This window comes from Acomys minous (genome assembly GCF_964271855.1).
Source record: "Acomys minous genome assembly, chromosome: 1".
Classification (NCBI taxonomy): Eukaryota; Metazoa; Chordata; class Mammalia; order Rodentia; family Muridae; genus Acomys; species Acomys minous.
In genome coordinates, this window is record NC_140483.1 from 171,001,615 (window position 1) to 171,016,188 (window position 14,574).

Below are 14,574 nucleotides of genomic sequence, written 5' to 3' on the forward strand. Positions count from 1 at the left end.
TGAGCCCTCTCTCTCCAGCCCCTACTTAATTTATACTTCTTATTTTAGAGGATGGGAGAAAGGATAAAATGAAGGAAGAGGGCTGAGGATGAAGGTTAGTTGTAGGGTGCTGGAATAGCATGACCAAGCCCCTGGGCTCAGTTCCCAGCACTGGAGGGAGAAGAATGCAGTGAGGAGGAAACACCAAGAGAAATGTGAAGAGACATGGTAAGAGAGAATGGTGTGATGCTTACAGCTTGCAAGCTCTTCACTGTTGCGCATTCCTCCTCATAATGGCTGAAGAGCACACTGAAGCATTACAGTGATGGAAACAGAAAAGAATGTTTAAGGAAACACCCATTGAGAGCAAAAGGAAAAGGAAGAAAGGACCTTGTTATTCAAAAATAGAAAAATGATCGACACTGTGACATATGACTTAACATTTTCTTTTGTTTATTGGTTTTTGTTTGTTTGTGTTTGCTTGGTTTTTTTGTTTTTTGTTTTTTGTTTTTTTTTTTTTTTTGAGACATGTTCTTTCTCTGTAGCCCATACTGACCTCAAACTCTGGATGCTAACATCTACTTCTTTTATCTTTGTCTTTTCCTTATATGTCTACCAGCGTATTAAAATATTTGCTTAAATAATGTGAAATGCCCCTGCCAAAACAGAAAGGTAAATACCAAGCCAGCTACAAACCCTTCAATCTACAATGGTGTAACTCCTGCCTACAAGTCATGCTAGTACAATGGGTAGAGAAGTAACCAACCCATATCCAATTTGACTTCAGGCCTACTTCACCAGAAGGGACCCATAGCCAACACTGTTTGAATGACCAAGACCCTGAAAGTAGATAGTTCAGGAATCTGTAGGTAAACCAAAAACAACTCTTCTACTAAAGGAACATAGCAATACAGTTACTTCTAATGACATTCTGCTATACTTGTAGATCAATATTTACACAGCCATCATCGTAGAGTCAGCAGATGGGAACACAGCCAGGCATTATTATACAGAGGATGACAGAGCTTGGATCACTCATCTCTAAACACCCTACATCAAATCCCTTCATTCAAGGCTCCAGGAACCCTGTGGAAAAGGAGAAAAGAAGGCTGTAAGAGCTAGAGTGGATGGAGAACGCCAAGAAAACAAAGCCTTCTAAGCACAACAGAGACGAATGCAGCGCACATAGGGCCTGCATGGTCTTAAATCTTAAAGCTGAAAGAAGTGGTCCCCATCCACCCTGCATCCCACATCCCCACACTAACCCAGAAGCTATCTGCAATTGATAACCACCAGGGAATGAAAACTTAGTTTTCTCCAAGGGAGTTTCACTGAGGAAACAAACTATTCTTTTTTTTTAATTTCTTAATTTTATTTTATTAATTCATACTTATTACATCTCAATAATTATCCCATCCCTTGTATCCTCCCATTCCTCCCTCTCTCCCATTTTCCCCTTACTTCCCTCCCCTATGACTGTGACTGAGGGGGACTTCCTCTCCCTTTATATGCTCATAGAGTATCAAGTCTCCTCTTGGTAGCCTGCTATCCTTCCTCTGAGTGCCACCAGGTCTCCCCATCCAGGGGACGTGATCAAATATGAGGCACCAGAGTACGTGTGAAAGTCACACCCCACTTTCCACTCAATTAAAAACAAGGAAATCCCAAAATTTGGATTGTACTAAAAATGATCATAATGAGTGAGTTAACCCAGAAGCAGAAAGACTCAAATGGTATATAACTCACATATCTGTATACTAGTCCAAGGGGCATGTCCCATGAAAGTCTTCACTTACCAGGAAACTGGGACAGAGGGGAGGACATCCTATTGGGACTCTAGATGAGCAAAGCATGGGAGAATAGCAAAGTAGAAGGATCCAGAGGGTCCTAGAAACCGACAAGAAGAACATTATGATAGGCAGATTTGGGCCCAGGGGTCCCACTCAAACTATGGCACCAGCCAAGGACAATACAGGCCATAAACTTCAAGCCCCTACCCAGATCTAGCCAATAGACAGGAAACAAACTATTCTTAACAGTAGGCTGCTTGGGCAGCAATAGATGCCGGTAGAGTAGGAACTCAGTGGTCCTTTGGAAGTTCCTTATCTCACGATCCTATGTTAGGGCTTTCCCCCTTTCTTTTAGAAAGTTTACCTTTTTGATTTTTTATTTCTTTTACCCAACAGGTCCTTTGGATATATAATATGGTTTTCTGGTCTTGTGTTTTTCAGTAGTTCCTGAGTGTGCAAATGAGGGGGCCTCTACATCGATGTTTCTTGTGCCTTTTTTGGAGCTCTTTTTCTCCTGTTTGTATGCCCTATTTCAGTATGTTAATTTCTGTTTTATCTTTTATTTATTTATTTTTATTACTCCTTAGATACTTGTTTGTTTCTACGTGGAGACAGAAAGGGGGTGTATCTGAATGGGAGGGGAGATGGGAGGAACTTGGAGGGGTAAAGAGGAGAAGCCCTCACCATAATATGTTGTATGAAAAAAAAATAATTTTAAAAAAGGAAAGAGATATATGAAATGACAGCCTTCTCAGTCAGATATGGTTTGGCCATTATGTACTATTTTAACCAAAGTTAGCTTCCATAAGTAGGAGATGTACTATAACACAAAGCAAAGGTTTCAATTACACCGAGAAACCTAAGTTCTGTAAAACAGAGGCTACATTCCAGTAAACTAGGAAATCTTTTTCCCCCCCTAATCCCTATTTACACTCAATTCTGAATGATGTAATGTCAGGTTATATGTCAACTAAACCATTCCTGTAAAGATGTGTGATCCAAATATTTATGGAATCTGTCTGGAGTTGATAACAGACAAAAGAAATGAAGAATTCTATGCTCTATCTGCTTTAGATAACCTGAGGTCCCACAAAAGAATGCAGCCATTCCATTGAAGGTGTTTACACATACTCCTGACCCTGATCCAGTTTTGAAATCATATCTAGATTGTGACTCCGCAGATATTTCTAATCATGTCTTCTCCATTGGCTCCTTAAGAGGCAACAGTCAGTCACAATTTCAAAAGAAAGACGAAATGTTTCTGGTACTGCATGATGTAATCTAAACAGAATTACCATGTTTTAAAATAAACTTTGAAGTGTTTAAACTACACAGACAAAGGTTATGATGGAGTTAAGGGTCAACCACCACACAGTCAACTGCCATAGGTGGCCTGGGTGTAGAAAGATCTCAGGAACTAAGGAGGAGTTGAGCAACCCCCTAGCAGTTGCCTTTCATCTTCCGGAATGTCAGGGTGCCTTGACATTTTCTCCTTGAGAAGTTGCCATGCCCTTGGCATTTGCTTCATCAGACAGAGATGAGCAGTCTCCCTGGCCAAAAGGTCACGATCCAACTATCTAGCATGGACTAGCACGGGATCAACTCCCAGCACCCACATAGTGATTAGTAACTTCAGTTCCAGGGGGCCCCGGGCCCCTTGGGTACCCAGACATATATACAGGCAAAACACTCTTACACATCAAAAGACAAAACAACAACAACAACAAAAACAGAAACAAATCAAACAAACGAAAATCACAGAAAGAAAAAACTTGACATTGGTAGGAGAGTATAATTTAGAAGTAGTTATAGACTCCTTATTTGGCATGAGTAGAACACTGAGTTTTTCATCTGTTATAATCTAAAATGTATGCTCACAGAGAAGGATTCATGGCATTGTTTTCTAGATTGCTTGGAGTAATCATAGTAAAAACCTGTAGGGACTGGGTATAAATCCTGTCCTCAGGACGTCATAACAGCTTCCAGTTTCTCTCAAATTATCACAACAATTTTTTTGCTTTTCTGAGGTAAAATATTTTTCTGGTATAAAAAGGTTCTTGGGGATTCATATAGATATGAATATAATAGAGATAATGACCAGTAGCCATTGCTTTATTATTCTGAGGACACAATTATAGCACTTATCTTTGATATAAGATACAAATACTCTGTATATCTTTTTAGGATTACAAAAATATTCTCACTGTATCACAAACTGCTTTTCAAATCACACACCTGCACATACATCCAGAATGCAAGGTTAATCAGTAGCTAATTAAGGCTAGTTTTTACTTGTAGGGTTCAGAGTGAGAAATAAGATCATTTCAGGTATAACTCATTAAGATAAGATGCACTTGGGTATGGTGAATGGGCATGTGATCCAGAGTGATGTTCTTAAAAGAAGAAACAATTTCAAACTTGAAGTAAACATCTTGTTTACTTCATCATATTGGATCATAGGCCCAATATGAATTTAACATTTATATAATTCCTGATTGTCTTGTAGTTATTCCTGCTGTGTGTAGTTTATTTTATTCATGTATAATAATATAAATATGTACATTAAAAAGAAACATAATAAATAAATAAATAAAAATGTTAAAAAAGAAGAAACAATTTGAGATACAAACATGCAATACACATGAATGCAATGGTTGCAACTGTGCTGACACAAGACAGGCGACACATTGGCCACTCAGCCTTTGCCTGAGACCTTTAGCCTATAAAACTTTAAAGCAATAAACTGTTATTATTTTAAGTTACCCATTCTGTGTGAGTTTGTTATAGCATTCCAAGGAAACAAACACAAGCGGTTGCTTTCATGAGCTTCCTGAACTGTCTGGGGTCTGTCCTAGGCACACATTTCCCAAGTCATACAATTGGTGAACTCCTGGACTTTCTACTACTTCAGCAATTTCCCATAAGTGAGTATAAGAAACGTAAGTGTCCAGGAGCCGGGCCATCCATACCAGTTTGTAAGAGATTGTTGTTAAATGATGCAGCAACCAAGGACATTGCAAGCAGAGAACCTAGACCTCTGTTCAGATGTAGCCAATGGACAGCTCATTCTCCACATGGAAAAGGGGAGGGGAGAGTGGGAGACTGCCTATTATAATCAAAATGTAATGTAAATAAATTATAATTTAAAAAAATCCCCACCATGTTAAGTGAGGAAGACCAGGCATTTCCTTTATAAGCCTACTTATATGACATACTCAGAGCTGGCAAATCCACAGAGAGACAGAAAACAGGCTAGAGCTGGGAAAGGGTGTGGCTGCTTAATGAAACTAGGATGCTTGCTAGCTTTGACATTGATGAAAATTTTCTGAAGTTGTACATATATGAGGCTGTGGTAATTTGTGATTAATACCAATGTATTAAATGGAAAAAATATATATAAACTGTGTTAAGTGAATTTAGTCTTTATTTAAAATTTTGACAGAAATTAATGATGTTTCTCTTCTACTTAATCTTTGAGACTGTTTTGATTGTGTTGAATAAAACTTGCATTTCTCAAAAATTTTTTTCAGAGATTTTTGCAAAACCATTGCTAAATATAGCTATTAAAAATTATATAAATTTTGGTTAAGTAAATGAAAACAAATATAATAAATCCTCAAACTTCATTACCTTTTACTAATTAACATTTGTTCTATGTTCTTGAATATATTTATACACATATGTAATTTATTATTATTTATATAAATAGCACAATAGTTTACATTTGTATGACCTCTACGTTGACCTATATTTTGGGATAATTTGGGAAACATATCTTTCCCCCACTCAGGTTGGTTATAATGGAAGCATTACACACTACTGTAGACAGTTGCAAATCAGTTCTTTTCATATTTTCAGGGAGCGTATTGTAAACATTTACCCACACAGAATCAAAATTATCATCCTCTACAGCACACTGGGATGGCTACAGAGAAAAAAAATAACAAGATTTCTCTATTTGAGTCCAGTTTGGAAAAACTGAGCCAAGCATCAAAGAGAATACCAGGCACTAGTTCAAATAATGAAGGCAAAGTGAGCTTTGACGGGAGGGATTGTAGGGTGGGGATAAGGGAGACTTAGATGCTAGTGACCTACTTTTAGTATTATGCACTAAATCTCTTCAGGAAGTGGCTAGCTCTGATTATAAATATTAATTAGATTTCAAAGAGTAGTCTTTAAAGGCACTGTACCATTTAGAGAAAAACATTTCAGATACACAAAAGGTAAAACATAGGTAGGTAGGTAGATAGGCAGATAGGCAGATGATAGTAAATAGATGACAATAGTTAGAGTATTCACATGTGCAACTTGCTCAAATTGGCAGTAAACTAAATGATGTTGCTAGATAAACAAAGCCAGGTAAAACTTTAGTGGCCTTCTTAGATATATAATTCTCTATCTGGGTAAGGTCAACATCCTTTAGCTTTGCTGGGACACCTTCCTTGTTCCACCTATCAGCTGAACAAAAATATTTACAGGCAGAGCAGTTCTGTGCATTTAAATAAAAGATCCAAAGAACAGGATACCTATTAAATTGTTACTTCCTAAAACTCTTCCTGGTAATTTGACCTGGCTGGCAGCTTAATTTTCTTTTGCACTTGCGGGGAGTGGAGTCTCAGGTGGAGACTGCTTGAGTCCTTGAACTCTGCGCCAGCAGGAGCTGGGAACTGGGCAGACTCTCAGCCAGTGCCAGAGCCAAGGTGGTACACTCTTCTTATTTAAGTCAAATGCCAGCCGCAGACTAAGGAGTGGTGCTAACCCACACAGAGTCAAGCCCTGCTCAGTCTGCTTTTGCTGTTAAGTCCTGGGCTCTGACCAGGAAGTGTTCTCAGTGAGGAATGTGTGAAGTATGCCTCACCTCAGTCCGTTGTGACCAGGGCATTCTTTGAGAACCTGTCATCTGAGTCCAAAACTGCTTCTATTTAATTAACCAACAGGGATTTGGTTGAGGCGCCTGTTCTTCTCTGTGAACACAGTCCGGCAGGAGAGCAAGGTCAGTCTCTCTCTGATTTCCACATTTTAACATCCATTCTTAGTTTGCTTATGCATTTAAAAAAAAAAAATAGAAAGGCTAAGGTAACCCAGAATTAAAGCAGTCCCCAGACCTACAACCTACTAAAGCAGAAAAACTGTCACACAAACCCAGTGTTTTGACGCTCTGCTCTTCAGTACAAACATCCTGAGTTTTGAAAAGTATTGAGGTGGGTAAGTGGTATAGGCAGGGAGCTGTTAGAAGAGTGGGGGTCCTGAGTGCTTCCGCCTTCCTCTGTGCTTCTTCTCCCTGTTTCCCTCCTGCACTGCTGGCATCACCACTCCCTACACACGGTCCATCCAGAGCCCATTGCCACAGCTTATGCCTCATTTCCCACAGCACAGCAAGAGCTACTGGCCAGCTCTCTCACACGTTTCCTCATAGACACACCTTTAGACTTCATAGAGAATGTGCTCAAGACGAGACGTTATCGTGAGAAACATCATTGTATCCGGCCATAGAGAAGATTAACCTACCATACTGTATGGTAGGCCTAGTAAGCATCTCGTAACTCTCAGTTGTTCCCCAAACTAGGCATTCAAAACATTTCTCTTTTAAACGAATATATCTCAAGGTGTCATAAAGAAGACTTAAAAATTTAATGCAACTAATATTTTCTTTAAAATGGTAAAATTATTTTACATTTCACTAGAACAAAATGTTAACACTATACAATGCAGTTTGTTTGTTTTTGGACAGAGTTTCTCTGTAGCCCTGGCTGTCCTGGAACTTGCTCTGTAGAACAGACTAGCCTCGAGTTCAGAAATCCTCCTGCCTCTGCCTACTGAGTTCTGAGATGAAAGGAGTATGCCACCACCTGACTACAATACACTTTTTATTATAAGGGTTTTGTTATAAGTTACCTTCATTGTTACTTTAAAAGCAAGAAAAAGAGAACATCTTTTAAAGAATCTATTGTTAATATCAATACTGCCCTGGTTATGGCAAAGGTATTCCACTGGTAATAATTTAACAGTAGTTCTTTGAACCAAATTCAAACTAGATATCAAACCCATGAGGTTTGCTTTGCTCCCAGCTCTGGGTTGGACTTTGTACAGTTTGTAATAAAAAGCTGTCCATGACTCAAATGAGAGGCGTCCATAATTACATGCCACAGTACAGTCCTCATGAAATGAACCTGTGGTTTGCCAGCTTTAAGACGATACATGCAGCTCTCTGGGAGGGTTGAGATTTAATTTTGTTCCCCTTTGATTCCATAAATGGTAGTTTTGACTTTGAAATGAGCCACCTAACTAACAACTTTTTTTTTTCATCTTAAGAAGTTAACACATGCAAAGTCCTGGCTTGTTGACAAAACAATTTCAACAACATTTTCCTTGACATGATATATTTCATTCAGAAGGTCTATGTTTTCTCTCCTTTTAAGGTTTCTTAGATGAGAAAATGCTATGAACAAATGCCGAACTCCATTTATCTATGTTATTTTGAAGGCAAAAGCTAAATGGGAAAGGAGGCCCAAAGAACCAAGGACACAATATCTGCTAGTCCCAGGAAAAAGGCTCAATTTTAAAATACTTCAATGGAAACCAAAAATTATAGTTTAGTGGGTTGGAAGTACTGCTCTCAACTCTCATTGACTCAAACACAATGTTCAAGCAATCTTATAATCTATATACTTTATACTAATTTACTTGGTAGAAGTATTTTGGGTTAATAGTTTACAACTTTGTGGGTCTTCTTAAATAGTGGCAAAATATAGGTAAATTATCAAAGAAAACAAGTATAATTTCACTAGTTATTCTCAGAGGTTTTCCTCCATAATTAAAAAGAAAGGATTCAGCAATTTCCTATGTTTAAACTTCTACACACAAATACACCAGGACACTGAGCAATTATTGGGCAACTTTTCTAATGCTAAATGTGTTGGCTTTTAGGAAGGTTTGGGGGTGGAAAATGGCATAGAATTTAGCCATTCTTCTCCCTCTAACTTTAAAAATGTATTTTACAGATTGTAGCTGCCAGGCAACTTTAGCGGGACAACTTTTAACTTTGTAGCTTACTTTAGGTACACTCAGCTGAGATAGGTAGGATTTACAAACCAGTTCCTTAGTTTCAGGATTGGGAAGATTTTTCTGGCTCTTCTAGTCTGTGACATACGGTACAAGGGCTGGCCCAGCTTTAGTCCACCTGCCAGCTGAGTTTAAAGTTTCCGAGGCTGGGAGGAACACAATGACTTGGATGAGACGGCCTAAATGGGAAGGACATTGCTGCCGCAACCAGGAAGGCTTTAAACCCCAGCTAAGCTATCCATCTCTCTTTTTCTTTTTCTTAAATATATCCATCCATACCGCATAAAAACACTACGAACCCACTTCTTTCGTTGACCGGCGATTTTTTTTTTTCTGACCGTCCGAGATAGTCTGATCCTTCGAGACATATGGCTGGAAAATGAAACGACTCGGGAGTGTGGCCACATCGCTGTTCTGTGTGGTGTAATACCAGATGGGCACTGTGAACGGCGCAGGGATGTGAATGGACAGTTTGAAATGGGAATATTCCCCCATCGAGAAGGTTCCATTTCCCTCTTGTGTCTCTCCGTATAACGAACGTACTAGCTTTTGCCCTTCTTCTCTGCAGTATCAATTAACTCAACTTGGCGGTGGAGCAGCCAGAGAGAAAGGAATGAAGAGATCTGGCTAATCTCGCTGGCTGCAGCGCGGCAGAGCCTGGAACTGCGGCCGGGTGCAGATTTGCCTCCTGCGCCCCGGGCATGGAGCGCACCAGCGCCCGCGGGGACCCAGGCTCGGCCCCAGGAGCCTGCTGCTGAGCTCCTAAGGCCGCAGGCCGCCGCCTCTTTGCGCCCTTTGCCTTTACTGTCAGTGTCGCCCCTAGCCAAGAGTCATGGAAGACGGCCCGCTGCCAGACCTCAGAGACATCGAGCTGAAGCTGGGGCGCAAAGTGCCCGAAAGCCTAGCGCGCTCGCTGCGCGGGGAGGAGCCGGCGCCCCGGGAAGGGGCTACGGACCCCAGCGGGGTTGGTGGGAGCTGCAGTAGCAGCAGCAGCTGCAGTAGCTTCGCGCCCTCTGTGTCCTCCTCCTCTTCATCCTCCCCTGCTTCTGGCTCTCCAAGACGTAGCCACCCCAGCGCCCTGGAGAGGTTAGAGACCAAACTGCACACCCTCAGGCAAGAGATGGTGAGTGTGATGCGTCAGTGGCGACCTGGGGACACGAGGGGCCTGGGACTCGAGAGGGCAGCGTGGCAGCTGGGGAGAGGCCGGGAGGATGAGAGCGGGAGCGCGCTTCTAGACTCAGCTGCAGCTAAGCTTGAACCTTGAGGATTTTGCTCGGTCACGAGGTGCCTTGGAAGCTCAGTCAGCTCCACTCTACTTTCTCCTAGCGCCACTCACTGAGCGCCACTCTGCAACTGACAGCCGCAGATTCTCAAGCGCCAGCCTGCTGAAGGCCCGCGGTTAACTGCGAGGGTCGGGGCCTTCTGAGAGAGGTTTATGCTTTGCCTAGGTTCAATGGGTGGTTTAGTCCTGTGCAACTTAGCGCAGAAATGCCTCCCAGCTGGCCGGGAGGTGGCGCGGCAGGGTCCTATGCAGCCTGCCTCCTTAGTTGGCTCTTCTTCACCTTCCTCTTGATGCAGCAGCTGCAGCTGTCCCAAGGCCACTGTTGAGTAGATTCTTCACAGCTGGCCCTGAAAACAATGGCTCCTCGCCCTTGGTGTGCTTATGAATGGCTTGTTTCACTGTTTAGATCCTGGAGAGCAGGTGACCCCTGAGCCCAGGGATTTGCTAATGAGTACCTCCTACCCTTTCCTCTAGTCCTCAATGGGCGCTTGTTTTCTCTGCCATTTCTGTTAACCTCTGATTAGGACAATGGGTCAAGTATATCTAAGACTCCCGATGTCCTTAGACTAAAGCACTCATTGATTTGCCTTGAGCTCTTGGCGCGTGTGAGTCTTGGCCTCTACAGATCTCAGTTTATCTTTATGGTGATGAACTGACTGATGGAAATGATCTCTTTTTAAGCCTTTTGAAAAAAATGGCCATAAACTACCAACATTTTCTACTAACTCGGCGGTGGGGTGTGGGGTGAGGGGAGTGAGGAGGGCATCCTACAGGAGTCTGTCAGGTTCACATCCAAGTTTCCTTCCAGTCTCACCTGTGATTGAAAGGCCCCAGTAATAAATTCCAAGCAAAAAGATAGTGGTCGGAGGTCATGACCTATTAAACAATATCGAATACCATTCTAAAGGCTCCCACTAAATCTCTAAACCCGGTCTGCTTAAGGACTCCGTGTCTTTTTGTTTGTTTGTTTGTTTGTTTGAAGACAGGGTTTATTTGTACAGTCCCGGCTGTCCTGGAACTCACTCTGTAGACCAGGCTGGCGTCGAACTCACAGAGGTCCACCTGCCTCTGTCTTTCAAGTGCTGGGCTTAAAGCCCGACTGAGGACTCCATATCTTAAATACTCATCACTTGAGAATGTTCCAGATATTAAAAAATCTGAATATTTCTGTGTGTAACTGAATATACATAGACGTATTGCATTGCATTTGCATTGCAAATGATTTTTATTACTATTCATATTTCACTGTCTAAGTATACATATTCAAATCAGGCATATTAGTCACACCAACTATTTAGTTATCATCTTAGTTTGCAATGAGCTCTGGAATAAAATAAAAAGAAAAGGAAGTAAGATTGTTTAGACTAAGCATCCCAAACATCTATCAAATTCAGAGCCACTACTACAGATAGCTAGCTACCTTTTTGTCTAGGCAGTAGTTCTCAACCTATGGGTGGAGACGCCATTTGGGGCTGCATTTCAGCTATCTTGTATATTAGATATTTACATTGCCATTCATAACAGTAGCAAAGTTAGTTATGAAGTAGCAATGAAATCCTTTTATGGTTGGGGTCACTACAATATGAGGAAATATATTGGAAGGACCAGTGAGACTTGGAGAAAGTAAAGGTGCTTGCTCTTGAGCCTGGTATTCTGGGCTTGATACCCAGGACTCATATGGAGAATTAGCTCCCGTGAGTTGTTCTTTGACATCCACACAAGCACTGTGGTGTCACAGGAACGTGTGTACACCCCCACAAACTAAATACATAAACCTGTATTTGTAGCACTGAATTCCGCACAATAAAGAAAGCTGGTCATTTTCAACTAAGAATATCCACCATGTTGATATCCATGTTGATAAAAATCCTTTTCTCTCAACTGTATACCTTGCATTTTATGATGATCTTGGTATGTCAGGGTTTTCTATTAAGATTTATTTTTATTTTACATGTATGAACGGTTTGCCTGCATGAATGTCTGTGCACACCATTCGTACCAGGTGTCTTTGAAGACCAGAAAAGGGTGTTGTAGACACCGGAACTGGAATTAGGGACACTTGTGAGCCATCATATGGGTAATAGGACTGAGCACTGGTCCTCTGCAGGAGCAACCAGTGCTCTTAACTGCTGAACCTTCGCTCTAGCACTCTGGCACTAGCTTTTGAAAAGGCAAATGGACAACTGTCGCTTCATTGCATTCTCTCTGTGATATCTTAGAAAACTATTACGTCATGAGAGATGCTTTAGGTCAAATCTTATGTTCTAATAAAAGTTTCTACTGAGTGAAGTTTTCAAATGCTGTCTTCATAAATTTAGAGGGTGGTGGAAGTATATTTCTTTGTCAAGAAGGCCATTATGTTTTTATGTTTCTATGTTCCTCTTGTGGGTGTTGAAAACCCTCACTTAGGCTTATGCAGAGCAACAGCTTGGATGGTTTTCCCGTGAAGATGGGATGCATGCAGCTCTGCAGTCCTTTTTCTCTCCTTCTTGCATCCCAAAGTAGGTAGAGTGTCAAACGCAAGGAAATTTTTGAGAAAGACATTTGCAAGCATAATCTGAAACTATAGGTCAATTGTAAGGAATTTCAGGATGTTTTGGGGGTAGGAACAAAAATTTCAATGTGGACAGTTTTTAGTTTGCATTTAGAGATTAGGACATTTGAGACTATAAGGAAGAAATGTAGAATTACACCTGAAATTTATTGTGAAACTCGTGGTAGGCGCTGGGACTCTGAATCAAAATCTGTGCAATAAGCCTGTGAGTGGTGGCAGCACTTGGGAGGTACAGATGGGCAGATTTCTGTGAGTTCCAAACAGCCAGGTCTACCCAGTGAGACCTTGTCATAAAACACACACACACACACACACACACACACACACACACACACACACACACACACACACACGCACCCCAAAATAAATAGATGAATAAACAAAATCTGTCCAATAGCATTTGTTAACTACTTTTCAGTTCATTTTAATGTGTGTCATAACAATTTTAGCTAAAGCTAGACTACAACAAAGGAGGTATTTTCATCTACATTTTGGAAAAATGCCCCTTTCTTGGCATAGAGATGGATTGAAAAGGCAGGCTAAGGCCACACAGTTAATTAGTGAACAAAATCAACATATGAACTTATGGCACTTGATTTTATGTACTCTGCTTTTTCCACACTGGTCTGTATTCCAAAATTTTCTTTTAAAATTACAGTTTAGCTCTTGTAAATCTATGATATCTCAGTACCTCATAAAATGAAAACAAGGCCCATAAAACAAGGCCTCAGGATATAGGGCAGGGGTCATTGGGAGTGTAATTCATTTATCAGTCAATAATTGTGTGTGTGTATCTCGCCTGCCTTTGACCTTAAGGATCAAGAAGAAAGTCTCTCCTTAACAAAAGTCAGTCTTGCGGTCCTGGAGATGGCGTGCTTTGTAAAGTCACTGCTGCCAAGCTTGACAACCGGAGTTTAGAACCGGTATGTGGAAGGAACTGACTCTCTCTAACAGTTGCTCTCTGACCCACACTGCACACGCGCGCGCGCGCGCACACACACGCACACCATGGTACATGCCATTCCCCTCACACACATCATGTGCTCATACTATAATAATGGCTTGGTGTTTTTGTGTTTTTGTTTGGTTGGGTTTTTTGAGGCAGGGTTTCTCTGTGTAACATCCCTGGCTGTCCTAGACTCACTTTGTACACCAATCTGCCCTTGGATTTACAGAGATCCGCCTGCCTCTGTCTCCAGAGTGCTGGGATTAAAGGCGTGTGCCACTCCGATCAGCTTAATAAGTGTTCCTTTAAATCAATTTGAGAGATTTTCTTTGTTTGAAGTTTTCTTTCCACAGTATTCACAGAGATTCATTTGAAATTTTGGGGGGTTTTTTTGTTTTTGTTTTTGTTTGTTTGTTTCTTTTTATTTTGTTTTTGCTTTTTCTGTTTGTTGGTTTGGTTGGTTGGTTGGTTGGTTTTTGGTTTTTTGAGACAGGGTTTCTCTGTGTAGCCTTGGCTGCCCTGGAACTTACTCTGTACACCAGGCTGGCTTTGAATTCAGAGATGTGACTTCCTCTGCCTTCTGAGTGCTGGGACTATAGGTGTGCCCATCTTTTCTTAAGATGAGGACTTCCTTGGTTACTAACAAAATGACTACATTATATAACCACATAATAGTTGAAACCTCCTTCCTGTAAGTACAGATAACTTTTACCAAACTGTGTTTCACTATTTAGTCATCTAGTTTATACTATATTGTTTCTTTATGAGTTATTCAAAAGATTATTGTACTATTTCAAAATGTCTGTAGCATACTTCCGGCCTGAGGATGAGAACCATTTTCCTCGATTTACTCTGTGGTCAACTTGAAATGAAGAGGATGATGGAGGCAATTAGGAAACCGCAGGAGATTGATGTTGCGAAGGATCCAGTGCACAGTCCCCAGTTTACCTTCCTAGAAGAC

General features: G+C 41.1%; 1 protein-coding gene and 1 long non-coding RNA gene across 2 annotated transcripts in view; one reads left to right on the forward strand and one right to left on the reverse strand.

Annotated features, from left to right (window-relative positions):
* Positions 1 to 384: 384 nt before the first annotated feature.
* Positions 385 to 13,592, reverse strand: LOC311589376. The gene is made up of 3 exons (XR_014776524.1): positions 13,467 to 13,592; positions 1,776 to 1,866; positions 385 to 1,065 (listed from the first exon to the last, which is right to left on the reverse strand). It is a non-coding gene; the product is annotated as an uncharacterized lncRNA (long non-coding RNA).
* LURAP1L (leucine rich adaptor protein 1 like) overlaps positions 8,971 to 14,574 on the forward strand; it is a 42,586-nt gene continuing 36,982 nt past the window's right edge. The window contains exon 1 of the mRNA XM_084767607.1: positions 8,971 to 9,954. Coding sequence (XP_084623733.1) covers positions 9,664 to 9,954 — 291 coding nt within the window. The 5' untranslated portion in view covers positions 8,971 to 9,663. The remainder of the gene's footprint in view (positions 9,955 to 14,574) is intronic.